The 27,800-nt window shown below is 44.4% G+C and overlaps 1 protein-coding gene across 1 annotated transcript; it reads left to right on the forward strand.

The window, feature by feature from the left end:
* The first annotated feature begins 967 nt into the window (after positions 1–967).
* On the forward strand, positions 968–27,761 carry LOC118096264 (putative lysosomal acid lipase/cholesteryl ester hydrolase). The gene is made up of 9 exons (XM_035137840.2): positions 968–1,186; positions 1,726–1,843; positions 9,336–9,534; positions 10,113–10,222; positions 13,981–14,120; positions 15,883–16,029; positions 16,547–16,618; positions 18,958–19,029; positions 25,204–27,761. Exons 1-9 carry the CDS (start codon positions 1,058–1,060, stop codon positions 25,435–25,437), a joined length of 1,221 nt encoding a protein of 406 aa, XP_034993731.2. The 5' UTR covers positions 968–1,057; the 3' UTR covers positions 25,438–27,761.
* Positions 27,762–27,800: the final 39 nt, after the last annotated feature.

The raw sequence follows: 27,800 nt of genomic DNA on the forward strand, positions 1-27,800 counted from the left end.
TAGCTGCTGTATTGATCACAGTCATGTGGAGAACCAGTGACCTCCATAACTCTCTGGAAAATTCTAGAAGCAGATTCAACCCACAGAGTGATTGGGAGGTGGCTGCCTCTCTGTGTGGTTGAAGTTGTGATCAGCTTTCTCGGAAGGTCTGTTGTGCATGTCAACCACACAAAGTGTTCTTTTTCATCAATCCAACATTAACTCCATATGTTTGGGATGCGGGTGGCGCTGTGCTCTAAACCAGTGAGCCTCTTGGGCTTGCTGATCGGAAGGTCAGCGGTTCGAATTCATGCAATGGGGTGAGCTCCTGTGCTCTGTCCCAGCTTCTGCCAGCCTAGCAGTTTGAAACATACCAGCACAAGTAGATAAATAGGTACCACTGAGATGGGAAGGTAAACGGTGTTTCTTGTGCTCCGGCACTTGTTCTCTGTGTGCCAATATTGGAATGGTTATGCTGGTCATGTGACCTAGAAAGCTTTCTGTGGACAAAAGACGGCTTCCTTGGCCTGAAAAGCGAGTTGAGTGCCACACCCCATATTCACCTTTGACTTGACTTAACTGTCCATGGGTCCTTTAGATTGACATTTATCTATATATTCCATATGATTACGGTGTGAAAAATAATGTGCCTCAGGCCACCCAGATGAGCTTTGAATCAGCTACCTGGAGATTGATCATTGTACTCTTAACGGCTGCACTAAATGATCTGTTACACCTTGACTAATCTTTTGTTGAACTGAGACTGCAGTCCTATGCCCACTTGCCTTGAAAGATGCCACACAGAACTCAGTGGAAATACCTTCTGAGAAGTTTGCGTAAGATTATATTGGGAGTTGGGCAAGACTGAACCAATGATATCAATTAGAGAGGATGTTTCTTTTCCTTCCAGGAAGGAAGGTGAAGAGCGGCACCTTCCTCCCAGGGAGGAAGATGAAGGTGAAGAGAGGCAAGCTATTTAAGCCACGCTACCTGCCATTTCATTCTCCAGTACATGAGTTTAAGCACATATTCTTTAATCAAGCTCTGTGGAGCCCAGTCTTGTACTCCACGCTGAAAGATGGATTTGCTTCCATGCACATCAAGGATGTGGCTCTTCATAATGGGGGCAGGCTTGGTCCAAGCCCTTGTTACTTCAGGAATATTCATGAAAAGAAGAACTGTACAACCAGAAGCTACTATGGATGTTGTAAGCCATCTATCTTTTATTCTTTTATTTGCCTAACTCAAGGCATTTTTGGTTATTAGTGCTGCTTAATTGTGCTATATTCCACATACCTAAAGTTTGTTTTTCATGGAATGCTGGGATTGCAGGGAGCAAGAAAATGATGGTGGTGAAGATAATGATGATGGTTTTGAAATATGTACCCTGCCCTCTGAAAATACATCATTGCTCAGGGCAGCTTGCAGCATTATTATTATTTAATCATTCCCAAAGTAGCTCCCAACATCTGCTTCATGTAACCCCAGTGCTCTGTGAGCTTCATTTAGGTATCAGCAGTAGCAACTTTAGCATCTTGCCCTATGCATTATTATTGTTCAACAGCATGAAGAAAAATCATTAAGTGGTCCACAAAGACCTTCAGCAATTTTCTAGTGATCCAAAGGTATTGGGTGGAGTTTGGGAACCAATGCTATTAAAGATATAGTCTTCTTTGGAAAAGAAGTGTCCAGGAGTTTTACAGTCGCAACCAAGCTCAACCCTTTCTTTTTTTCCCTTCCGCCAAGGGTGAAATGATTTCCTTCAAAGGATATCCCAGTGAGACATATGAAGTGGTGACAGATGATGGATATATCCTGAGTATTAACAGAATTCCTCATGGGAAAAGAAATAACCAGAAATCGGGTGAGTGTTTTTTTTTGAGGTAACTATTATGTATACATGCAAATACTGTTAGGCCTTTAAAAATTATTGTTAGAAAAATGATAATTTCATGCTTTCCAATTTTTTTTACTTATTGCAAGAAAACCTCATGCCAAATGAATCTAATTTCTTTTTTTTGATGGAGTTTTTGATGGAGTTACAAGCTTGGTGGAACAAAGGAATACTATGGACATTGTGTAAATTCTTGACAAAGTCCCCCATGATATTCTTGCAGAGAAGCTGGTAAAATGAGTACAGTTGTACCTTGGTTTTCAAACAACCTGGTTCTGGAAAGTTTTGGTTCCTGAGCGCCATAAACCCAGAAGTGAGTGTTCCAGTTTGCGAACTATTTTTGGAAGCCAAACACCCGACAGGGCTTCCATGGCTTTTGATTGGCTGCAGGAGCTTCCTGCAGCCAATCAGAAGCTGCCCTTTGGTATCCGAACATTTTGGAAGTTGAATGGACTTCCAGAACAGATTCTGCTCGACTTCCAAGGTACTACTGTACTTGATAAGGTAAGGTGATTTCGTAGCTAGTTGACTGACCAAACCCAAAGGGTGCTCACTAACAATTCCTTATTATCCTGGGAAAAAGTGGTAAGTGGGGTGCTGTACAGTGCTGTACATGGTCCATTGTTATTCAACATCTTTTGAATAACATTCAAAATGACTTGGATGAAGGTACTGAGAGGATGCTCATCAAATTTGAAGACAACACCAAACTGGGAGGGGTATCCAATGCCACAAAGGACAGAATTGGGATTTGAGTTGTTTGTTGTTGTTGTTGTTTAGTCGTTTAGTCGTGTCCAACTCTTCGTGACCCCATGGACCATAGCACGCCAGGCACTCCTGTCTTGCACTGCCTCCCGCAGTTTGGTCAAACTCATGTTCGTAGCTTCGAGAACACTGTCCAACCATCTTGTCCTCTGACGTCCCCTTCTCCTAGTGCCCTCAATCTTTCCCAACATCAGGGTCTTTTCCAAGGATTCGCCTCTGCCCCGCTTGGGTGGTGAGCCGATTTGGGCTCGTCCGCGAAGGCTGATGGATCCTGATAGATTCCGTCAGGCTTTACGGGACCCTGCTCCCCCTGGTGGCTCGTTAAATGAGCTGGTCGAGAACTGGAATAACCGGCTCTTGGCGGCCATTGATGAGATCGCACCTAAGCGCCCTCTGCAACCCCGCCGAAACCGGGCCCCTTGGTTCACCGAGGAACTTCGGAAAATGAAGCGGGACCTCAGACGGCTTGAGCGAGTATGGCGGCATACTCGCGACGGAGCCTCAAGAACATCTTATAGGTCGCTTATGAAAACCTACGAGATGGCGGTGAAAGCCACAAAGAAGTCTTACTTCTCAGCTTCCATCGCATCCGCTAGCTCTCGCCCGGCACAACTTTTTCGAACAATCAGGTCTCTAACAACCCTTGAGGATCAGTCAAATTTAGGCACTAATTCGACCCATAGCTGTGAGGCATTTGCGAGCTTTTTTGCGGAGAAAGTCTTGACACTTCGCCGTGACCTTTCTGCCAATTTTGATACAATAGCGGAACTAGAGGCCCCTCGACTGTCTTCGAGTTTAGTATTGGACCATTTCGACCACATACTCCCCGCTGATGTAGACAGATTCCTCCAGGCTGGGAGGCCCACCACTTGCTCCCTAGACCCCTGCCCGTCCTGGCTGATTAGAGAGTGTCCAGACGAGGTACGGGGCCCCCTGGTTGAGATTATCAACTTGTCTCTCAGTTCAGGGACTTTCCCAGAGGAGTTGAAGGAAGCAGTGGTGCGTCCGCTCTTAAAGAAAGCATCGTCAGATCCGCTAGATCTATCCAATTATCGCCCTGTTTCAAATCTTCCATACTTGGGTAAGATAATTGAAAGAGCGGTTGCCGAACAGCTCGGTAGGTTTCTGGATGAAACATTGGCTTTAGATCCATTCCAGTCCGGCTTTCGTCCCGGCCACGGGACCGAGACAGCACTGGTCGCCCTAACAGATGACCTCCGTAAACAGCTGGATCAAGGCGGGTCGGGGCTGCTGATTCTTCTAGATCTGTCAGCCGCCTTCGACATGGTCGATTATGAGCTTTTAGACCACCGCCTTGCCGATGTGGGGATTCAGGGTACAGTCCAACAATGGCTGCGTTCCTTTATCTCAGGTCGGGGACAGAGGGTGGCGCTAGGGAGGGGGTTGTCACTGCGGCACTCCTTGGTGTGTGGAGTCCCGCAAGGTGCAATCCTTTCCCCAATGCTTTTTAATATCTTCATGCGCCCCCTTGCCCAGATTGTCCGGAGTTTTGGGCTGGGTTGTCATCAATATGCTGATGACACCCAGATTTATCTGTTGATGGATGACCGTCCTGCCTCGGCCCCGGACATATTGACCAAGTGCCTGGAAGCTGTTGCTGGATGGCTACGTGGGAGTCGGCTGAAGCTAAATCCTTCGAAGACAGAGGTCCTCTGGCTGGGTCGGGATGACATGGGGCGGGGGGGCCAACTTCCATCTTTCGCTGGGGCCCAATTAGTGTCAGCCCCTTCTGTCAAGAGCTTGGGGGTAACCTTGGATGCCTCCCTTTCCATGGAGGCACAGGTTGCAACCACAGCCAAGGTGGCATTTTTCCATCTCCGCCGCATTAAGCAGTTGGTCCCCTATCTCTCTCAACCTGATCTAGCCACAGTGATCCATGCGATGGTCACCTCTAGGCTTGATTATTGTAATTCGCTCTACGCGGGGCTGCCCTTGAAACTGACCCAGAAACTCCAGCGGGTGCAGAATGCCGCGGCGAGGCTCCTTACGGGGTCCCGGCTGCGGGATCATATTCATCCAGTGCTTTACCAACTGCACTGGCTCCCGGTGGAGTACAGGATCAGGTTCAAGGTGCTGGTTTTGACCTTTAAAGCCTTATGCGGCTTAGGACCCTCGTACCTACGGGACCGCCTCTCCCGGTATGACCCACAGAGGACATTACGGTCCACAAATAATAACATATTGGAGATCCCGAGTCACAAGGTGGCTAGGCTGGCCTCGACCAGGACCAGGGCCTTCTCAGTACTGGCCCCGACCTGGTGGAACGCTCTGTCCCAGGAGACTAGGGCCCTGCGGGATTTGTCATCTTTTCGTAGGGCCTGCAAGACAGAGCTGTTTCGTTTGGCCTTCGGACTGACGCAGTCTGACCCCACGGTTACCCTCCCCTAAGGTTTTATTTATAATGGTTTTATCTTATTCGTAGATTTTTAATTTTAAAATTGAATTTTAACATTGTATTATTCTGTTGTTTTAACTGAAATGTTTCTTTTATATTTGTGTTGATATTATTTGTTGTTAGCCGCCCTGAGCCCGGTCTTGACTGGGAAGGGCGGGGTATAAATAAAAATTATTATTATTATTATTATTATTCTCTTCTCATGAGGTGGCCAAAGTATTGGAGCCTCAGCTTCACGATCTGTCCTTCCAGGGAGCACTCAGGGCTGATTTCCTTCAGAATGGATAGGTTTGATCTTCTTGCAGTCCATGGGACTCTCAAGAGTCTCCTCCAGCACCACAATTCAAAAGCATCAATTCTTCGGCGATCAGCCCTCTTTATGGTCCAGCCCTCACTTCCATACATCACTACTGGGAAAACCATAGCTTTAACTATACAGACCTTTGTCGGCAAGGTGATGTCTCTGCTTTTTAAGATGCTGTCTAGGTTTGTCATTGCTTTTCTCCCAAGAAGCAGGCGTCTTTTAATTTCGTGACTGCTGTCACCATCTACAGTGATCAAGGAGCCCAAGAAGGTGAAATCTCTCACTGCCTCCATTTCTTCCCCTTCTATTTGCCAGGAGGTGATGGGACCAGTGGCCATGATCTTGGTTTTTTTTATGTTGAGCTTCAGACCATATTTTGCGCTCTCCTCTTTCACCCTCATTAAAAGGTTCTTTAATTCCTCCTCGCTTTCTGTCATCAAGGTTGTGTCATCTGCATATCTGAGGTTGTTGATATTTCTTCCGGCAATCTTAATTCCGGCTTGGGATTCATCTAGTCCAGCCTTTCGCATGATGAATTCTGCATATAAGTTAAATAAGCAGGGAGACAATATACAACCTTGTCGTACTCCTTTCCCAATTTTGAACCACTCAGTTGTTCCATATCCAGTTCTAACTGTAGCTTCTTGTCCCACATAAAGATTTCTCAGGAGACAGATGAGGTGATCAGGCACTCCCATTTCTTTAAGAACTTGCCATAGTTTGCTGTGGTCGACACAGTCAAAGGCTTTTGCATAGTCAATGAAGCAGAAGTAGACGTTTTTCTGGAACTCTCTAGCTTTCTCCATAATCCAGCGCATGTTTGCTATTTGGTCTCTGGTTCCTCTGCCCCTTCAAAATCCAGCTTGCACTTCTGGGAGTTCTCGGTCCACATACTGCTTAAGCCTGCCTTGTAGAATTTTAAGCATAACCTTGCTAGCGTGTGAAATGAGCACAATTGTGCGGTAGTTGGAGCATTCTTTGGCACTGCCCTTCTTTGGAATTGGGATGTATTCTGATCTTCTCCAATCCTCTGGCCATTGCTGAGTTTTCCAAACTTGCTGGCATATTGGGTGTAGCACCTTAACAGCATCATCTTTTAAAATTTTAAATAGTTCAGCTGGAATATCATCACTTCCACTGGCCTTGTTATTAGCAGTGCTTTCTAAGGCCCATTTGACTTCACTCTCCAAGATGTCTGGCTCAAGGTCAACAACCACACTACCTGGGGTGTACGAGACCTCCATATCTTTCTGGTATAATTCCTCTGTGTATTCTTGCCACCTCTTCTTGATGTCTTCTGCTTCTGTTAGGTCCTTACCACTTTTGTCCTTGATTATGGTAATCTTTGTATGAAATGTTCCTTTCATGTCTCCAATTTGAGGGATTTGAGTTACTATTAATAGATTGGAGAACTGGCCAAAACTAACAAAATGAATTATAGTAGGGACAAATGTCATGTCCTGCACAAATATAAAATTGGGAACACCTGGCTTACCAGCAGTATGCATGAAAAGGATTTAGGAGGCATAGTATACCACAAGCTGAACATGAGTCAACAGTGTGATGCAGTAGCAAAAAAGCTAATGCTATTCTAGGCTGCATCAACAGAAGTCCAGGTCAAGGGATGTAATAGTCTAGCTCTATTATGCCTTGGTCAGAGCACACCTGAAATACTGTGTCCAGTTCTGGGCACCACAACTTAAAAAGATATTGACAACTGCTTTGGAGGGTAGAACCTGAACCAATGGCTTCAAGTTACAAGAAAGGAGATTCCAGCTAAACATCAGGAAGAACTTTCTGATGGTAAGAGCTGTTTGACAGTGGAATGGACTCCTTTGGAAGGTGGTGGACCTTCCTTGGAGGTTTTTAAGTAAGAATTGGATGACCATCTATCGTGGATGCCTTACTTGAGATTCTTGCATTGCAGAGGGTTGGACTACATGAGGGTTGGACTCTATTATTCTGTGTGTGTGTGTGTGCAGAGGAAGATGACAAAGATGATAAAGGGTCTGGAAAACAAGTCTTATGAGGAACAGTTGAGGGAATTGGGTCAGTTTAGCTTGGTAATGAGGAAACGGAGAGGAGATATGATTGATAGATATGATATCTAAAGGGCTGTCCCATGGATGATGGAGCAAGCCAATGGATTCAAATTATAAGAAAGGAGATTCCGACTAAACATCAGGAAGAACATTCTGACCATAAGAGCTGTTCAACATTGGAACAGAGTCCCACAAGATGTGGTGGACTACCCTTCCTTCAAGATTGTTAAGCAGGGGTCTGATGGGCATCTGTCATGGATGCATGCGTTGCAGGGGGTTGGACTAGTTGGGGTTCCTTCAATTCTACAAATCTTTGATTCTATATGCACTTCAGCCATCCAGAGTGAGACTTTTTAAGGAGGGAACTAACAGGGTAGATGCAGACCATGGGTCTGGGGGCCAGATCCGGCCCAATCGCCTTCTAAATCCAGCCTGCGGATGGTCCCGGAATCAGTGTGTTTTTACATGAGTAGAATGTGTGCTTTTATTTAAAATGCATCTCTGAGTTATTTGTGGGACATAGGAATTCATTCATCCCCCCCCAAATATAGTCCAGCCCCCCACAAGGTCTGAGGGACAGTGGACCAGCCCCCTGCTGAAAAAGTTTGCTTGGTATAGACCAGGGATAGGCAACCTAAGGCCTGTGGGCCAGATGCAGCCCATGGATGGTACGGGAATCAGCGTGTTTTTACATGAGGAGAATGTGTCCTTTTATTTAAAATGTATCTCTGGGTTATTTGTGGGGCCTGCCTAGTGTTTTTACATGAGTAGAATGTGTGCTTTTATTTAGAATGCATCTCTGGGTTATTTGTGGGGCATAGGAATATGTTCATTCCCCCCCCCCCAAAATACAATCCTGCCCACCACATGGTCTGAGGGACAGTGGACTGGCCCACGGCTGAAAAAGGTTGCTGACCCCTGATATAGACACTGCCAGATTAATTCCCCAATGTAATTATGTGTGTTGTCTGCAGCTTTTCCTTGGGTGAGGAGTTCAGTCCGATGAAATGTGGTAGGAGAGCCTGAAGGCGTTGCATTTGTCAAGTTTGATTAAAGGATGATCTGAAAACTGAGCAGCAAAGGTGATGCAATGAAGAAAGGGCAGGACTGCTTCCAGTGCTAAGCTCCATTATAAAGTTTAAAGAGAGAGCAATAAATTATTTCACCTTAATCAACACTTTAATTGATACTTTAACAAGCACTGCTATCTACGACTGACCTACACAGTTGAGCTACTCACATGATACCAGATAGATCAGGGGTCAGCAAACTTTTTCAGCAGGGGGCCGGTCCACTGTCCTTCAGACCTTGTGGGGGGCTGGACTATATTTTGGAGAAAAAATATGAATGGATTCCTATGCCCCACAAATAACCCAGAGATGCATTTTAAATAAAAGAACACATTCTACTCATGTAAAAACATTCTGATTCCAGAACCATCCGCAGGCCGGATTTAGAAGGCAATTGGGCCGTATCCGGCCCCCGGGTCTTAGTTTGGGGACCCCTGAGATAGATGAAAGCAATCATTCACAATATTGAGGCTGGTGTTCTGATTCCCCATACTTGTAAATCAAATGCGACAAATACCAAAGTGATGATTTATGTTGATTCTTAAAAATACCTCTGTCTTGCTTTCCATATTGCATTCCATATTGCTGGCCTGCTCTGCATCCCAAGTTTATAGGTAGTAGGTGATACACACTAGGGGCCAGTGAGGCTGCACATGTGGGGAAATTGTTGTTCTCCTGGCTTCTTAACAGCACCATCACTGGTGATTTTTGGGAAGGAGAGCAGAGGTGCAATGTGAGGAGAGTTTGGCCAGGTGAGGCTGTTCTGGGTCAAGCTGTCTGTGCCTCGCCCTTCCCTCCTGCATCTTATTGAATGGAGACACTGAAATGACTTATTGTAACTATGCTTAAAACTATTCACTTTTAGGTCCCAGGCCCGCAGTGTTCATGCAGCATGGCTTGTTCGGTTCTAGCAGTAACTGGGTGCTTAATATGGACTACAACAGCCTGGGCTTTATATTGGCTGATGCTGGTTATGATGTTTGGCTTGGAAACACCAGAGGTAACACCTGGTCCAACAAACACATCAACTATACTGAGAAGCATCAAGAATTCTGGCTATTCAGGTAGAGTGAGCTTTCTAAACTTAATTTCTTGTTTCTGGTTCCTAGTTTTCCCTTTGGGGGAAACTTTAATCAGCCATGCTTTTCCTATTGGAGCCATGTTTTTCCTCCTCCTCTTATAATATATGATATGGAGGTATAGAAATACATTTACAAGTAAGTAAAATTTGTAGTTGTTCCTTTAATCAAACAAACAAACAAACAACTTGTTTGTTCCTGGGGGGAATAGGGCCTTGGTGGAATATGGCCTTGGTGAACTCCACAGAGTAGATGATAGCAGATCAGCTTAACTTCAGGTGCAATTAGACTTGATCTGGAAAGATTCAATATTGGCCCTTCTGAATCTCTGTAAAGTTACTGGGCTGGAATTTGAAGCTCCTCAGACAGACATGGGTTGGAGGGAAAGCAGAGCCCTCTCCTGCCGACAGCATAAATACTGTTCCTCCTGAAACTGATATTTTAAAAATATTTTTGTTCTTATATTGCATTGGGCAGAGAACAGGGCATTTTAGGCTTGCACAATATAGATCCCACTGCATATACATGTCTGTTAAACATAGGCTGTTCCTTTTTCTTTGCAGTTTAGATGAAATGGCTAAATACGACCTTCCAGCTTCAATAAACTTTGTCCTGAACAAAACTGGCCAGGAGAAAATATTTTATGTTGGTCATTCCCAAGGCACCACAATGGGTAGGTTAGGAAGATTCTTAAACACATGTTGGCAATTCTAATAGCTACATATTTATTTGTGCAGTTGCTGTTGTATATTAAATTCAAGAGACATCTTGCTCATAGTATAGTGATGTTCCATGGAACCTATGGACACTTATGGAGAAGCATCTTGAATAACAATCCCTGCATTTGTGTTTCCTGCATTTTCCTTCTTAGTGATACTTCCCATCTAGGTGATGATTCAATTTGGTTAAGGGGCTTATAAAAAGTGGTTTGTCTGGACTGAGAAACTGTTAAAATTCTGGATTGCAAACCAGGATCAAGCCTAGTTTGCAATCAGAGTTTAGGTAACAGTTTCCCTCTCTGAATGTAGCAGGAAGCTATAGTTTAACAAACCTGGGATGTAATGTCTTAAGGCCCCTGAGACAAGAGAAGAAGAGAACTTGTTGGCTGAACATTCCTTCTTGTTATGATAAATCATATTTCTATAAAACTCATTAACCCGCATAGGGATTTAGTGAGAGTTGCGAACAGGCCTATCAGAAATGACGGTGTGGTTGTGGGGTGGGTTTAAGCTAATTGGGAGAACCTGATTGGAGGGGCTGGCTGTCTCTGGGGAGAATGGCATGTATCCAATTTTGATTGACAAGGGGATCTGTTAAGTAGTCAGCGTCCCAGGGGTTCAGCTCCATTCCTGCTAGTGAATTTGATCTCCCTCCCACCCTCCTCCTTTTTTCTTGCAGGTTTAGGTTGACCTTGCTATGGTACTGCCTGTATTCAGGGGTCAGTAGGAATTTTTTCCATCTGGCTGATTGGCTGTTGCCATTTGGTTTTTCGCCTACTGCTTAGCAATAGTCACAGCTTGTTAGGGTTGGCAGGTTAGGCTTTGGTTGATGAGTTTGGGAGGGGCATCGCATGGAGGTGCATGCCCCTCAGTGGTTGCTCTTATAGAAGTATTCCGTTAAAGGAATCCTGGGGCTCCGGGGCTCTAGTCTTTACACCCCCGCACGGTGCGGGGCTGGGGCCTATACAGAGCACGAGCCTTGGGGAACATTTCTGGAGGGGGAGATTGCCTGTTGCACAGTTATCTCCTCCTCCATGCAGTGTTTACTTGACTTTCCTATTGCAGGAAGTCAGAGCTGGTCCTGTCCCACCGTGGGGCAGAAGATTAACCAAAGCCTAAGGCCAACACTCAAAAAATTAATTGTAATTTTAAATAAAGTTGTGGCCAAAATTATGCCAAAACAAAACCTAAAATAATGTGTCCGTCTGAGTTATTGGTTGGGAATTTCTGGGGGGTCTTGGCTCGCAACCAAAACAGTTTGAAATTCACCTCACCTCTGAGTGTCACTTCATGTTTTATTGGTTCTTAGTACAGCCTAGAGTGGCTGGAGAAACCCAACCAGATGCGTGGGGTATTAATAATAATAAAATAATAATAATAATAATTGTTATTAGCCACAGAGTGTGTTACTCAGGTGAATTTACGACTACAGTATTACACTACTGAGGAAACATATGCAGCACTAAAAAGTTTTAAGTAGGTCAGAAACAAGGCAGGGCCTTTTCTGTTGGGATGTGCACATTATAATTCACCATCCCTAGTAGGGTTGCTAGCAGTGGTGGAGGAAGCCACTTGGGCGCCTGGCGCAGGGTTCCCAGGGACACGGCGAGCCACCCATAGAGGCAGGGCGCTCTGCCCATAGGGGAAGTATGCACTGTGGGGCCTCTGGAGTCTTCCTGCCTCCTCCCACCATTAATTATGGTCTCTGAGAGCATGTCATTTAAATAAAAAGCAAACAGTCTAACAAATGAGAAAGTATGCCACTGGTTGGAAATGAAGACAGAAACCTTAACTGAAGGGGGTGTTCCCAGCTACTGCTGCTCTATGAAGTACTAAGGATGCTTGCTATGAAGAGATTGAATAAGAGTGGTACTGGAGAAGCCAGTATAAGTTGCATTTTCAGCTCTGCAGCTGGACCCACAATTCAATTGCTTTTTGTTTTAATTTGTTCATTGCAAATAGCTGAAAGTCTCTAAAATTTGACAATAACCCAATTTGCAATGGGGGGGGGGGGGGTAATTTCAATTTCAACTGTAGTTCTGCCTTCAATCCAGATTTTAGTTTGGTAAAATTCTCCATTGCCTGGCGTGCTATGGTCCATGGGGTCACGAAGAGTCGGACACGACTAAACGACTAAACAACAACAACAACCTTAAACACACTGCTCTGTTTTCCACCATGTCATTGATTTCTATTTTGAAAAGGATTTCTTGGTGATTTCTCTGCTTCAAACTAAACTAAACTAAATAATAAACACCTCCTTTAGTCTCGACTCTGCAGTCTCCACTTCTGTCAATTTTCTGTGACTTCTCTGACTTATTTGAGAGCCATCCAAGAATTGCTCTGGTGTGGGTTTTTTTGCAGGCGGGTGGGTGGGCAGGAAGTTTCAGCTGTGGCTGCTACTCTTCATGTGCTCTGCAGATACACCTTGTCACACATGCACACTCTTAAGGCTCTCCTCCTCTTGAGCCTAGTCCAGTTCCTTTTCTTCCTCTGCACTCCTTCCCTCCATCAAGCCCTGGAGATGGAGGTTAATGAGGAGAGGGTAGGAATGAAAGAGGGAGGAGAGTCATTGTTACAATATACAGCCAGCTCTTGCTGAACTGAAGCTTGCAATCCCCCTGGAGGGGACTGGGCAAACCTGGAGACTAGGTCAGCCCTAGAGCCCTGGCAACCCTCATACCTAAATTGTTCTGGTTTGCTGCTTCTCCTTTAAGCTTCAAGCCTTTCTATTCTGTCAGTTTTTCACTGTGATTACATGCTCCTATTTCACTTCATTCACACTACACAAAACCATATGTGAGCTGAAACACAACCATCCTTCCAAATTCACCCTTCTCCAGATTTTGAAATGAAATTCTGAACCCAAGAAATGTGTACAAAAATGCATATACTAGGGTAAAAATGCATAAGTGGAAATACATACAAAAAGCATTATATTTGGAAAAAGTGCTTTGCAAAACTGTGGGTACTAGGTAAGATTGCAGACAAATTATGCATGCTACAATAAAATTGCTCTAAAACGTTGATGATTTTCATAAGCACTTAATGGGGCAGCAGGAAGCCCCATTAGCTAAAGTGGTGCTTCAGGTTAAGAACAGTTTCAGGTTAAGAACGGACCTCCGGAACGAATTAGGTTCTGATCCCTAGGTACCACTGTATCAGAAACATGGAGAATTAAACTTCACATTTGATCATCTTCAATTTTAGCTATGATTATTGCTGTTGTTGCTTTATTTCACTAATCTTGTAAGTCACTTTAAATTTAAAAGAAAGCTTCAGATTTAATTATAAATAAATAAATTTTTTGACTTGAAATAAAATAAAAAAAATTCCTTCAGTAGCACCTTAAAGACCAACTAAGTTTTTATTTTGGTATGAGCTTTCGTGTGCATGCACACTTCTTCAGATCTGAAGAAGTGTGCATGCACACGAAAGCTCATACCAAAATAAAAACTTAGTTGGTCTTTAAGGTGCTACTGAAGGAATTTTTTTATTTTACTTCGATCCAGACCAACACGGCTACCTACCTGTAACCTTGACTTGAAATGTTTGAGTATAAATGGTCCCCCACAGGGCATACAATTCCATGTACTTGATGGCTTTTGCATTATGCGAAAACTGGGTTTAAGATTTTGTTACTGGGTTTTTTCAAGACTGCATTGCTAACTCTATTCATTTCTCTCCTCTCCTCTCCCCTCCCACCCCACAGCATTCATTTCATTTTCAACCATGCCACACCTTGCCAAGAAGATCAAAATGTTCTTTGCATTGGCACCAGTAGCCACTATAACGTATTTGACCAATACGGCTTTGACCAAACTTGGAATGGTTCCTGAACCTCAGCTCAAAGTATGTATTTTGGACAAAATATTTGTTCAAACAACAGAATGCAAATATTGCTGGATGTAGCTAAGTACTGTATTTTTCCATCTATAGGATGCCCCCATGTATAAGATGCCCCCTATTTTGGGGGGCTCCAAATTTAGAAAATAAGGGGGCTTTGGGGGAGGATTATTTGGCAGGAATGCCAAAGATTGCTCACCCGCCAGAACGCAGCACACAACCGCTTGTGTCGCAGCTGCCCGATCGCCACTATTAGCCCTTCCGATTCCACTGTAGCAGCCAATAGATAGCTGCCCTTGTCACAGCAAGCGGGAGCGTGATTGGCGGCCGCTGGTGGTGATTGGGCTGCTGATAGGTGGTATCTGCTCACATCGCAGAAATCGCCGCTTACAGTCTTGGGCTCGTGCCAAAAAACCATTCACCCGTCCCCCCTCAGCACTACCTGTTTATAAGACAACTCTAAATTTTGAACCTCGTTTTTGGGTCAAAAAAGCTTGTCTTATACACGAAAAAATACAGTACTTGGGGATGCCCTTTCAATTTGACCTGAGGCCATTTATAGTGCTCTTAGACATCTAAAGAGGTCATGCTAGCCAATGCTGCAACTTGATAGTACAGTGTTGCTTTGGCTGTTCTGTGCCAGGACTTTTGTGGGGTAAAAAAATAATATTGAGGGGCTGGCTTTTCTCCCTTGCTGTACATGTCATGGGTTCCAGTTTCTGCTGTGGGCAGAAAAGGAAAGGTGTTGGTGCTCTATAGTCGTGGATACTGTTTGCATACGGTGCCCATATTAAAGTATTTGGCACAATTATCTATGGTTCCTAATAAAATTGCCATGGGAAACTTGTCATTATGGTGGCAGATCACACCTGTGGGTAACTCAGTTGCCGTTAAAGCAATAATTCGGAGCAGTTACATGGGAATGTATTTATTACAGAGTCTAGGGCTTGCTGATTGGAAGGTCGGCGGTTCGAATCCCTGCAATGGGGTGAGCTCCTGTTGCTCGCTCCCAGCTCCTGCCCCCCTAGCAGTTCGAAAGCACATCAAAGTGCAAGTAGATAAATAGGGACCGCTCCGGTGGGAAGGTAAACAGCGTTTCCGTGCGCTGCTCTGGTTCACCAGAAGCAGCTTTCTCATGCTGGCCACAGGACCCAGAAGCTGTCTGCCGACAAACGCTGGCTCCCTCGGCCTATAGAGCGAGATGAGTGCCACAACCCCAGAGTCGGACACAACTGGACCTGATGGTCAGGGACTCCTTTACCTTTACCTTTAAGCCTGTGCGCCAGGGATCTTGCTTAACGGCAAATCTTCCCCTGCAACCCTGCCCCCTTTCCACCTTTATTTCTTTATTTCTTTAAAGTTGTGGACTTATTTCCCTATTAACAATGAATAGCTGTAGGGGAAGAGAGTCAAGCTGATCATATTTACAGACACATGCGCCCATTTTGGGGGCTCAGAGACACTCACTGATCATGTTGGAGGCTGTTTGCTTGGGTCTCCTGTGTTGTCTATCTCTTCCACCCTGCTGCTTTTAGCTCTGTAATCCATAAAACAACATTGGAGCATGGTCAGTTTTATCCCCATGTTATAGTCACACTTGGCTGCTATCCTACACCCCTGTCCTTCTCAGATTGGAGGAATAGCTACTTCTCCTATTCGTAGCCTAGGTTCAAGTCAGTATTTTGTTGCTACTAGATACAAGTATCCCTAGGAAAACAGAGAATTGACTAACAAAATGGCCTATGTACTAATGTTTTTGTTTTGGCAGAAAATGTTTGGAACGAAGCAGTTTTTGGCTCAAGGCAGAACCTTGAAATGGTGTGCTACTTACTTGTGCAACCGTTTCCCAATGGATTATCTTTGTAGCAGTGCTGCCTTCATCATGACTGGCTTTAATGTGCTAAACTTCAATGTGGTAAGATTTCTGATTACTTAATAGTGTGTTGTAAAGAAATAATAATGTAGGTGTATTGATGCTTCTCTGAAGTAATTGCTACTTGTGCCTTCCATTACTTAATTACACTTAGACAAAACATACTGTAGAAGGTACCTGCACATTTTGCCCCATAATTTTGTGCCTATGATGGATAGAGACTTATTTTTAAAAGGAAAGCTCAGAGTCTGGGGCACTAGTGAAAATCTGTGTGGGTACCGTGGTGACTCCTGCACTAGAAGCAGTGGCATAGCAGGGGTTGCCAGTGCCTGAGGCAGGGCAAGTATTGTGCCTCCTAGCCCCTGGACTGTGTGCTGTGCTTGCCCCATGGAAAGTGTTAAGTGGAGTGGAGTGTAGTTACTATGTAAACATGGATTCCTGCGTGATATCCAGATGTTGAGCTCTGGTGCACTGCTTTAGTTCAAACAAATCAAATGGAAGGAAAGTGGCTGTTGCAATTTGTGATAAATTCATCTAATCACTTTGCTCTTTCTTACAGAGTCGAATCGATGTATATGTCTCACACTTTCCAGCTGGGACATCTATCCAGAACATGCTTCACTGGGCTCAGGTAGCCAAAATCCTCTATTCTGTTTAAAAACAGTTTTCTGTATTGATTGAACAATGGGCAATCAGGACAGGCTTTTACAAAGACTTTTAAGAATGAAATGAATAAATACAATGGAAAGAAAAAATCTTAATAACTCAGCCTCCATTTTTACATACTCCAGAAATATGTTTTGTTTTTATGATAAAGGATTTAAAGCTGAGAGTGTTTTATTGTGTTTAAAATGTTTCCAAACTGGAGTATTTCAAGTGCTACAGATACAATAATTTCCACAACGGATTTGTTTTTATTGGCAATATAGTCCCTATGCATGGAGATGGACAAATACTACATTTCTGTGGTATTTTACTGATTTGTGTCTCAGTGCAGAACCCAGTGCTACTGGAAGCTTTCCCCGCCTTTTGGACTACAACTCCCATCAGCCAGGCCACACTGCCTTTTGCTGATGGGAGCTGTAGTCCAAAGCATCAGGATGGCTCTAGGCTAGCAAAGGCTGTGTCTTCATATCATTGGGCAGGCAAGGCAGTGCTATCATTTGGGAGCACATGGTCTTGAATGCAGTAGCTTCTGCATAGCTCTGTGAGAACAGAACAACCTAACAAAGAGGTACAAGTCGCAGACTTGTAGCGCAAAATAACATGGGTTTGTTTTTCTTCTATATGTGGTAGAAGAGGCATTGTAGAAAGGCATTGGAAACTGACTTGTTCATGAGAGTCATTTCTGTTGGATATTAATGCTTGTTTGTAAATGGTTTAAAAGGGAAAAAAGGAGATGCCTTGATCCAGGTTTGGGGCAAATGCTCTTTGGTGAGAGAGCCCCAGCAGAAATTTAAAATCACAAAACATGGAAATATAGACTGTTAAACCTTTTAAATATCTCCTTTTAAGTTTCTTCCAAAGCTCCCCTTCCCTTAGCATAGAAAAAGAGCATACATTTGGTAAGTTATAAATGGTTTACTTACAAACTCTTCAGAGGTCAGAGTCATGTGCTTTCCCATAAGAGTAGCAAGAAAAAATAGACACTTTAACTTAGTTTCATCTGAATTATTTGTATAGAAACCAAAGATGCCTTGCTAAAGCCACATGGTAGAAGCGAGGAGCATCTAGCTAAGATGTCCTTTCTGATGGGATTCACATGGTGGAGAAGAGAATTAATAATGGCTTTGGTAGTCCTTCCTTCCCAAGTGAGGGGGAATAACCTAGTTAAGCCTGGCTGGACTGTCTTAAACCCTTCATGCATTAACTTGAGCTAAACATGCTGGTTATTTGAGGCTCATATATCCCACAATTGAGGTGTTTCTTCCTGGCCACTGCTTCCCTTGAACCTGCTCTCTATTTTGGATCAATTGTGTGGAATGATCTTTAGGGAGGGAGTTGGTGTTTTCTAACTCTGATTCTGTGACTTAGCCTGCAGTTCTAGACACACTTCCCTGGGAATAAGTCCAATTGAATGGTTCCGAATAGACGTGAATAGACAGATGCATTTACATTTTAAAGTGGCCTATATACATTTTGGCTGTGTCACAAATGGGCAACCTTTTTTTTGCTCCACAGGCCCGGTTCTTATCATGATCAGTTGCACATGCAAAGTTTAACAACAGGGTGGGGCACCCAACCTGTTAATAACCTATTAAACAATCCAAGATGTCAAAGTGACTTGAAGGTGCTCCTTCTGGATTCCAATGCAAACCTCTTCCTGATTCACTTTAGTAACACTTCCAACACTTCCTTAATAAGGCAGTGGTTTGCATGGAATCCTGCCAAGCAGAGCAAAATTTAAATGAGTGACACCAGCTGATGGGCAAGTGGGTGTCTTTGTGGGAAAGTTTTTGGGGAGACTGGATACCCTGGCAGACTAAGTAGGACTGTGGAGTGGAAATTCCTGATCCCTGCTCAATATTCTGATTTCTGAGCAATGGGTTACTTGGCTACTTATCCAACCAAACAGCATAATCCAGCTGCCCAGAGGCAGAGAGGGAATTCATATTAGATAGGAAGAGAAATTTGCAGCCCAAACCTAAATGTGTTTACTTAAGCCCCCCTAAGTTAAATGGGAGTTACTTCCAAGTAGGTGTAAAACAGACAGATCATATCTAGCAGTACTAAAAAACAGGTCTACTGCTTTCAGATGGCTTTGTGTAGTTTTCTTTGTATGTTTACATTAACTTTTGTTCTCACTAAAGATGAAGTTAGACATTAGTGCATAGCCTTAATCATAGCATGGTTTGGGGCACATTCAACATCCCTGTTTATGCCGGTGCCACAGTTTTTTCCTCTAGAAAACTTCTATATCACCTGCTTTCCCCATTTGGTTTTTCAAAGTATGGCACACCTCTTTTTCAGATTGTGAAGGCTGGGAAGTTCAAAGGCTTTGACTGGGGAAGTGAGGAAGCAAACGTGGCTCACCACAACCAGGTAAGAATTTCTCACAAATTGAGCATTTCTCTCTGTAGGTGTTTATATGAGGGTAGATACTGGTAACGCTTGGCCACAGCTACTTGTGGCAAAGGCTGCTGTTCATTTAACACATGGTGGATAATATGAAGTTCCAAGGTAAAATTAAAAAGTCAAGGGTAACAAACTTAAACGAAGTTTATAATCAGGCTCTACACACACAAAATCAAGCTGTTGTTGTGCCCATAAATATGTTAGCCTAATTGTTTACATAAATCCATAGACTGAGCATGTATCAAAAGAATCCATCTACAAGGTGTGAAGAACCATGCAACAATCAGATTAAAAAGAAACTCTTTAGATAACACATGAGATATTCTTGTACTTCTTTAATCCTATTCTTTAAATAGCTGAATGCCTGCAGATGTTAATAGTTACAGGTAGGTAGCCGTGTTGCTCTGACGTGGTCAAAACAAAATAAAAAAATCCTTCCAGTAGCACCTTAGAGACCAACTAAGTCAGGGGTGTCAAACTCAAATTCATCGGGGGCCGCATCAGCAGTTTGGTCACCCTCAAAGGGCCGGTTGTGTCTGTAGGACTATGTGTCCACTCTTTATTATCATAAATTATTGTCACTGCATTCAATTATTACTGTTTTTTGTAATAATGTAAGCTCATTCCCGCCCCCACGCGGATCACATTCCTGCGTCGTGGCACGTGTGTGGGAGGGGATGTAAACGAGGGAAATTTGAACAAAAGGTGGGGGTCGATGGCTTCCGGGGGGGGGGGCGCTCAACTAAACCTTCGGCAGGAGGGAAAAAGCCACTGCTGGGATTAAAAACCTGCAGATGGAAAGAGGGCTTCCCTCTCCCGCCCTGTGCACACCCAAACCCCGCTAGGCAGGATGCCACACGCTGCAACCCACCCCATGCTTTGGAGAGGGGCAGGAACATGCGGTGCAGCGCCAACTCCCTGCTTTGCTTTTGCATCCTCCCTCCTCAGCGCCAGAGTCCCTTCCCCTCGCGCTGAGGGAGGGCAGCGGATTTCCCGAGGAGGAAGGCGGCGGCAGCCCCAGCGGACGTGCATCTTCGCCTCAGAGCTGCTCTTCCCCCCACCCGCGCTGTTGTCGTCTTCGCCACCGCCTCTCCCTACCGGGACTGCAGGCAGAGGAGGCTTGAAAACCTCCCCCCCCCAAAATTCCCCTCCCACCTACTCAAACCGCGAGGCAACTCCATCTGGAGCCCTACATCACGAGGGGCTGAGAGGAGGCGGCGGCAGAGTGGGAAGAGCAGGAACCCGTGCCTCCGCCTCCCTCCCGGCCGCCCCCTGGGGAGCAGCTCCGCCGGAACTGAGAAGCCAAAGGGCGGCTCGGGGGTGGGGGGCAGAGCAAAAGCCAGGCACCCTCCCGAGTGTCTATGAGGAGAAAACGGGGGAAGAGGGAAGAGAAACCCGGCTCCATCAAGAGAGCGGCTGTTGCGCTTCGCCTACTTCCCCCTCAGGCTCACTCCGCGTCCCTTTCGCCCGCTCGCTCGCCCACTTCCCGGATGCAGCTGAGGAGAGGAAGGGAAGCGGCGGGCGGCGGCTCCCCAGTGCCGCCTCACTCGCTCTCGGAGACAACAGCAAAGCCCGCCAAAAAAAAATCCAGCGCTGCTTCGTCCCGGCAACAACTTTGCCGGCGGCGCCTGTAGGGCTTTCCTACCTCCTCGGCGGGCTTCCTCCTCCTCCTCCTGCATCTCACTTCCCCGTCTGGCCGCTGTGCCACCGCCTCCCTCAGCCTCATTCAAAATTGAAATTCCCTGGCCAAGGCCGTCAGCGCGGCTCCAGCTCCCCGGCCTCCGCCTGCAGCCCCGCCCCCGGTTTTGACCCTTGGCCAATCGCAGGCTCCAGAACTACTGTCAGCGGCTATTGTTGGCGGCGGCTACGCGGGCCACATGACGAGGTCTGGCGGGCCGGATTAGGCCCCCGGGCCTTGTGTTTGACACCCGTGAACTAAGTTTTTCATAGGTATGAGCTTTCATGTGCATGCACACTTCTTCAGATGTTAATGTTCTTCAATTAGGCTTTCACAATAACAGAAATGCCAAATGTGTTTTTAAGTTTTCTGAGCTTTATCAGTCAACTATTTTGTTATATAGCATCCTTTATGCAGAGAACCTTTCATTTAAAAAGTACCGTTATAGATTTAGGGGAGGGATTCCTCTAAACCCTAGAAATGAATAAATGCTAGGATTTTGATTAATTGGGATATAGATTAAAGTACAAGTTGCAGAGCTGTTCCAGACAGAAAATGCCTGAGCAGGTTTATGCAAACCAGACTGGCAGGATTAGTGAACAGCAAACCTGTTAACATGACAAAAAGGTGTTGATGGGCCATTGGGGAGAGAAATCCTTTAGCCTGGGGAATGAGGTGTTGCCAGGTTGTTAGGGTGTGTATTTGAGGGGACAGGAAAAGGGTGTTTTTTGAGCAAGGGTTGCTGGGAGGAAGAAGCAGGTAGAAGAACTGAGATCCATCTTGACCAGGCAGGCTGGAGGCTGGCCGCGCTGCTTCCTCTTGAAATTACAATGCCATAAGATTTGGCCTCCCTCCAGGCAGACTGAAGGTGTAAGTAGGTGAATAAACCATATTTCTTAAAGTCATGACAGTGTCTGCCATGTCTTCCATTCTCCAAAGGAACACAAAACCTGGTGCCTGGGACCCCATGGGCTCTTGCCACCACTTGGCAGTGGGGAGGCAGGCACCTGACTTGTCACTGTATGCTCACCAAATCAGATCCAAATATCACCTTTGCTTACGTGGAGTCAAAAGCCAATATCTTCAGTTGGTACAGCTTTGCAAAAAAATAATAATAATAAAATGGCAACCATCTGTTAAAGCAATGCATACAACATAGAACCATATCTCAAAAATAGGAACATATGCGAACAAACAAACAAACAAAAGGAAAAACTTGCCAAAATAAAATTTGACAATGCAGTGGTCATGGGTGCAATGAACTTATGCAAGAGGATCTGCTATTACTTTACCAACAATAGCCATTGCATTGATAATCAGGTTTCTAGCTCCATTTCATAGAAATTCCATGCATTATGTCAATACTGTGACAATAATAATAACTGGAATGGAAAGAAATGTGGCATAATTTCCATTAAAAGTACATCTTAAACTTGTTGCATAACAGGCACCCATTTTATGTTCTCCTTAAGTCCACCAGGTGCTACTGTCCTTAATCTATAGATCTCTCTATAGGTATGGTGACTTCTGTTTCAGTGTATCTGAAGAAGTGTGCATGCACACGAAAGCTCATACCAATGACAAACTTAGTTGGTCTCTAAGGTGCTGCTGGAAGGAATTTTTTTTATCTTTTGTTTTGACTACATCAGACCAACATGGCTACCTACCTGTAACTATATAGATCTCTCTGATTTCCTTCCTTTTCAATTGTGTCTAAAATTGTTTCTCTGAACCATGTATGTCCTCAAAGCACCAATATTTTAGGTTTAGCATCACGTTGCTGCTCCATACAGTGTTTAAGCAATAATACATTGAGGGGTTTGTTTGGTCCTTGTGCAACTTTTGCATTCCCCTGTCCAGATCTTAATCTATCTTGTGGTCATGCCAATGTATAAGGGCATTATCTTCATTAATCACTCCCCTGATTATTGTGGGTATATGCTTCATTAAGATGCTAAATTTGATTAAAATCAGGATTGCAGAAGGAATTCAATTTATCACCTTACAACTCCCACATGGGAATTATTTGGCCCAGCTTGATAATATCTATGGTGCCAAAGAGGTTTTGGATTTACTTTCGAATATGCCAAAATATCTCTTAAATTAGATGCACATTTACTATAAGGAGTGGTCTCCAGATTCCCTTGAGAATATCTAATTTCTATATCCAAAAAATGTATCTCAAATTTAATATGGGGATGTAAATTTGTTGACAAAACTGTCATATGCCAGGTGTCTATCTTCACTCCCCTGTCATATAATGAAGATCGTTTTTTATAAAGCAATACACCACACCCATGAGGATTGCTTCCATTCATTCAGGGTGTGTGTTCTTTCAAATTTATCCCTCTATAGATCAGCTAACTAAGATATAAGTCTGGTTCTTACAGCCACACTTGAAATTTGCCAGAACAGTCTGTCTTGAAACTGCAATCATGTTTCTTCAGTGCTAACAAAACTGGTGCAGTAGGAAGAATCACGGTGATGACAGTTGGGAGTAAGAGTCAAAGACACTGAGCTGGTTTGTAGGTAACGCTAAGCCAAACTAAAGCTCGCCATGAATGCTGGTGTGGAAGAGCTTCCTGAGAGGAGAGCATGGCCACTTCACACTTCCCTTGACTCTCCTGCTGCTGCTCTTCTGCAAGCTAATCTGTAGTTTGGTTTAGCATGTTGCTCAATCCTAGGCATGTGGCTTGTCTTTCTCTAGAGACACTGCATGAGTTGTAAATATGAGAAGAAACTTGGGTTCCATCTTGTGGTTTGTTTGGAGTGAGACAAACCATGATCCTGGGTTTGTACTTAATGCTAAAGAAGCCCAATGAGACCAGAGGAGGGTCAAAGAGTCTGTGCTCTCCTCTTTGGCAGAGTGAACATTCATGCTTAGTCATAATTTGGCTTAATGCTACATGAAAACCATCTCATTCTTTCGGAACAAATCCAGATAATCAGTGCTAGATTTACAACCAGGCTGAGCAGTCTTGCCCCCTTTCCATTAAAAACAAACAAACAAACAAACAAACAAACAAACAGGCAGAGGTTACTGTCTAGGCCCAGTTGCTTAGTAACAGTAAGGACAAAGTTTAGGTTCTCAAAAAATCATAGAATCATCAAATTACAGTGATACCTCTACTTACGAATAACTCTACTTACAAATGTTTCTACATACAAACAGAGCTTCGTCTGCCATCTTGGTTGCGGTTTATGAATTCTACTTACGAATTCTACTTACGAATTCTACTTACAAATTTTTAGATAGGGTTGCTTCGACTTACGAATTTTTTCTCCCAATGCATTCCTATGGGATTCGACTTACAAATTTTTTCGACTTACGAATGTGTGTTCGGAACGCATTAAATTCGTAAGTGGAGGTACCAATGTATAGAGCCAAACCCCCTACAATGCAGGACTTTTTTGCCCTGCACGAGGCTTGAACCCACAACCTTATAATAATAATAATAAATTTTTATTTATACCCCGCTCTCCCCAGTCAAAAACCGGGCTCAGGGCGGCTGACACCAACAGAATTACAATAAAACATAAAAACAATTAATTAAAATACAGATTAAAATACAGTATTAAAATTTAAAGTGCAGCCTCATTTCAAGTAGTCCATAAATCTAAGCCATGAGGGAGGAAAACACAGGGATCAAGCTGAGTCTAACCCAAAGGCCAGGCGGAAAGATGACAAATCCCGCAGGGCCCTGGTCTCATGGGAAAGAGCGTTCCACCAAGTTGGGGCCAGTACTGAAAAGCCATCTTATGGCTCGGGATCTCCAGAATATTGTTGTTTGTGAACCTTAAGGTCTTCCGCGGGGCATACCAGGAGAGGCGGTCCCGTAGGTACGAGGGTCCCAAGCCGCATAGGGCTTTAAAGGTCAAAACCAGCACCTTAAACCTGATCCTGTACTCCACCGGGAGCCAGTGCAGCTGGTAAAGCACTGGATGAATGTGATCCCGCAGCCGGGACCCTGTGAGGAGCCTCACCGCGGCATTCTGTACCTGCTGGAGTTTCTGGGTCAGCTTTAAGGGCAGCCCCGCGTAGAGCAAGTTACAATAGTCAAGCCTGGAGGTGATCGTCGCATGGATCACTGTGGCCAGATCAGGGCAAGAGAGGTAAGGGACCAACTGCTTGATACGGCGGAGATGGAAAAATGCCACCTTTGCTGTGGATGCAACCTGCGCCTCCATGGAAAGGGAGGCGTCAAAGGTTACACCCAAACCTTGAGATGCAGTTTGACCAGGCAATGTGCACAATTTTCTCTTCATGGATGGATTATGTGCACTTTCTTGCACAACTTCTGATGAATGTGCACAATGCCCAGTTGTTACGCACATTAATGGTTCAACCTGCATTCCCCTCAACTTAGATATATGTTTGTGTTGTGTGTGTGTGTGTGTGTGTGTGTTGATCAGGAAGTCTTTGCAGACTGTTTTCAAACTTTTATTTCTCGCCTCTCTTTTAGCCAACACCACCTTTCTACAACGTACAACGGATGACTCTTCCAACAGCTGTCTGGAGTGGTGGTAACGACTGGATTGCAGACTCAAAGGACGTTGCCCTCTTGCTGCCTCAGATCCCAAACTTAGTTTACCACAAGGATATTCCTGAATGGGAACATCTGGATTTTGTCATAGGCTATGATGCCCCCCAGCGCATGTACATAGAGATAATGGATTTAATGCAGAATTATAAGTGAATGTGAAATATTCCTTCAGGACCCTTCACTGTCAATCTATGTTGATGAAAAGAACTACAATATTTCTTAAAATTCCATTTCTCATACAGGTTTATCGCAGTCTCGGTTATAAGCATAGCTGTCAAGTTCTCCCCCTTTTTAAAGGAAAATTCCCTTATGCTGAATAGGCTTCCTCGCGAGAAAAGGGAAAACTTGACAGCTATGGTTATAAGGAAGGTTTGCTTAGTAACCTTGCATTTTCTAATTCTGTTCCTCCATTGATGTAGGACTAAGATTCTTTGTTGCTCTTGTTTTGACATGCTGTGTGGCAGAGTCTTGTTCTAGTACAGCATGCCTATTGAGGGTAGAAAAAGTACTTGTGGTGATGTCCAAGTCTTTTCCTTTGAGGAACTGGTCCAATTTCAGTTGTTTCCCAGCCTTGGAATTTATCTGGTTTGGGGTAGAGTGCTACTGTTTCTTAGCTGCCTCAGCAGTTTCTGGTCTAATCTCTCTCTCCTCCTCTCCACCGCTGAGTTGTAAACTTTAATTTGATTAGTTTCTCTCTAGATTGGAATCCTTCCTTGGTTAGCAGTTGTATTCCTGGTAGTTTCTAGTTAGTTTTTCTTTTCTCTATTTAATCACTTTGGATAGAGAAAAGGGGAGAGTAGCACTAATTACAGAGGAGCCTCTGTTGGGAGACGTTACTCCCATATTTCTTAAGAAAATTCACCCTGGAAAGCATTGCCTACCTACCCATTCTCTCCCTCACCTCTCTCTCCCCCTCAAACTCACAAGGTCTCCAATAGCAGTGTCTCACACCAAATGTAACTGACCTGTAGAAAATACTCTATAAACTGAAAACAAATGCTATACGTATGTTATCCATAAAAATCTTTCCATAAATTTTTTTTTTAAGTACAGTGCTACCTTGGTTTAAGAACAGCTTAGTTTATGAACAACTTGGATTAAGACAGGGGTCAGCAAACTTTTTCAGTAGGGGGCCAGTCCAATGTCCCTCAGACCTTGGGGTGGAGGGGCGGACTATATTTTGAAAAAATATATGAACGAATTCCTATGCCCCACAAATAACCCAGAGATGCATTTTAAATAAAAGGACACATTCTATTCATGTAAAAACACCAGGCAGGTCCCACAAATAACCCAGAGATGCATTTAAAATAAAAGGACACATTCTACTCATGTAAAAACATGCTGATTCCTGGACTGTCCATGGGCCGGATTGAGAAGATGATTGGGCCGCATCTGGCCCCCGGGCCTTAGTTTGGGGGACCTGTGGATTAAGAACACTGCAAACCCGGAAGTAGGTGGTTTGATTTGTGAACTTTGCCTTGGAATAAGAACATGTTTCGCTTCCTGTTGAGTGTCTTCCATTTGTAAAACGGAAACGGGTGTGAGTGCCTGTGGAATTTTAAGGGAACAGCTGATATTGGGGTATTATCTTTTTTCCCCTCCATTGAATTTTAAAGGTGTGGCTTATATTTGGCTGTGGCTCAACCCAGGTGGCGCTGTGGTTAAACCACTGAGCCTAGGGCTTGCTGATCAGAAGGTCGGCGGTTCGAATCCCTGTGACGGGGTGAGCTTCCGTTGCTTGGTCCCAGCTCCTGCCAACCTAGCAGTTCGAAAGCACGTCAAAATGCAAGTAGATAAATAGGAACCGCTACAGCGGGAAGGGAAACGGTGTTTCCATGTGCTGCTCTGGTTTGCCAGAAGCGGCTTTGTCATGCTGGCCACATGACCTGGAAGCTATACGCCGGCTCCCTCGGCCAATAATGCGAGATGAGCGCGCAACCCCAGAGTCGGTCACGACTGGACCTAATGGTCAGGGGTCCCTTTACCTTTTACCTTTACCATATTTGGGCCAACACGGTATATACACCCACACACCCACAAACACCCACACCCACCAGGAAGCATACTTGCAGTTATGAAATAATGAAGAAACCTGTGCACTATGCACCATAGGTTTCTAAGTTTTGGGGGTTTGGGTGTGTGTGTGCTGGGGTGGATCCAGAATTGGCCTCCACAGTCACTTACGAACACACTGTTAAAACCGTGTTTATGGAAGACAATCTTACTCTGCTACGAGTGATCACCGAAGGAGGAGGAGGAAGAAGAAGAAGAAGAAGAAGAAGAAGAAGAAGAAGAAGTTGTTTTCCTGCAGATATGATACTCTGGAAGGATTTCTCCAATAAAGAGATGGTCAGACAATCACTTTCAGCCATGAAAACCACACGTAGGTTAAGGGGTGGTATGATAGCCATGTTCAAATATATAAAAGGATGTCATATAGAGGAGGGAGAAAGATTGTTTTCTGCTGCTCCAGAGAAGCAGACATGGAGCAATGGATTCAAACTACAAGAAAG

Source organism: Zootoca vivipara, chromosome 5 (assembly GCF_963506605.1).
Source record: "Zootoca vivipara chromosome 5, rZooViv1.1, whole genome shotgun sequence".
Classification (NCBI taxonomy): domain Eukaryota; kingdom Metazoa; phylum Chordata; class Lepidosauria; order Squamata; family Lacertidae; genus Zootoca; species Zootoca vivipara.

Bases quoted from the DNA above. Each gene is read 5' to 3' on its own strand.
- LOC118096264 (XM_035137840.2), top strand. From the start codon at position 1,058: ATGGATTTGCTTCCATGCACATCAAGGATGTGGCTCTTCATAATGGGG. The intron at 10,223-13,980 runs GTAGGTTAGGAA...CCCACCCCACAG, and splicing joins TTCCCAAGGCACCACAATGG to CATTCATTTCATTTTCAACC. The intron at 16,030-16,546 runs GTAAGATTTCTG...TCTTTCTTACAG, and splicing joins ATGTGCTAAACTTCAATGTG to AGTCGAATCGATGTATATGT.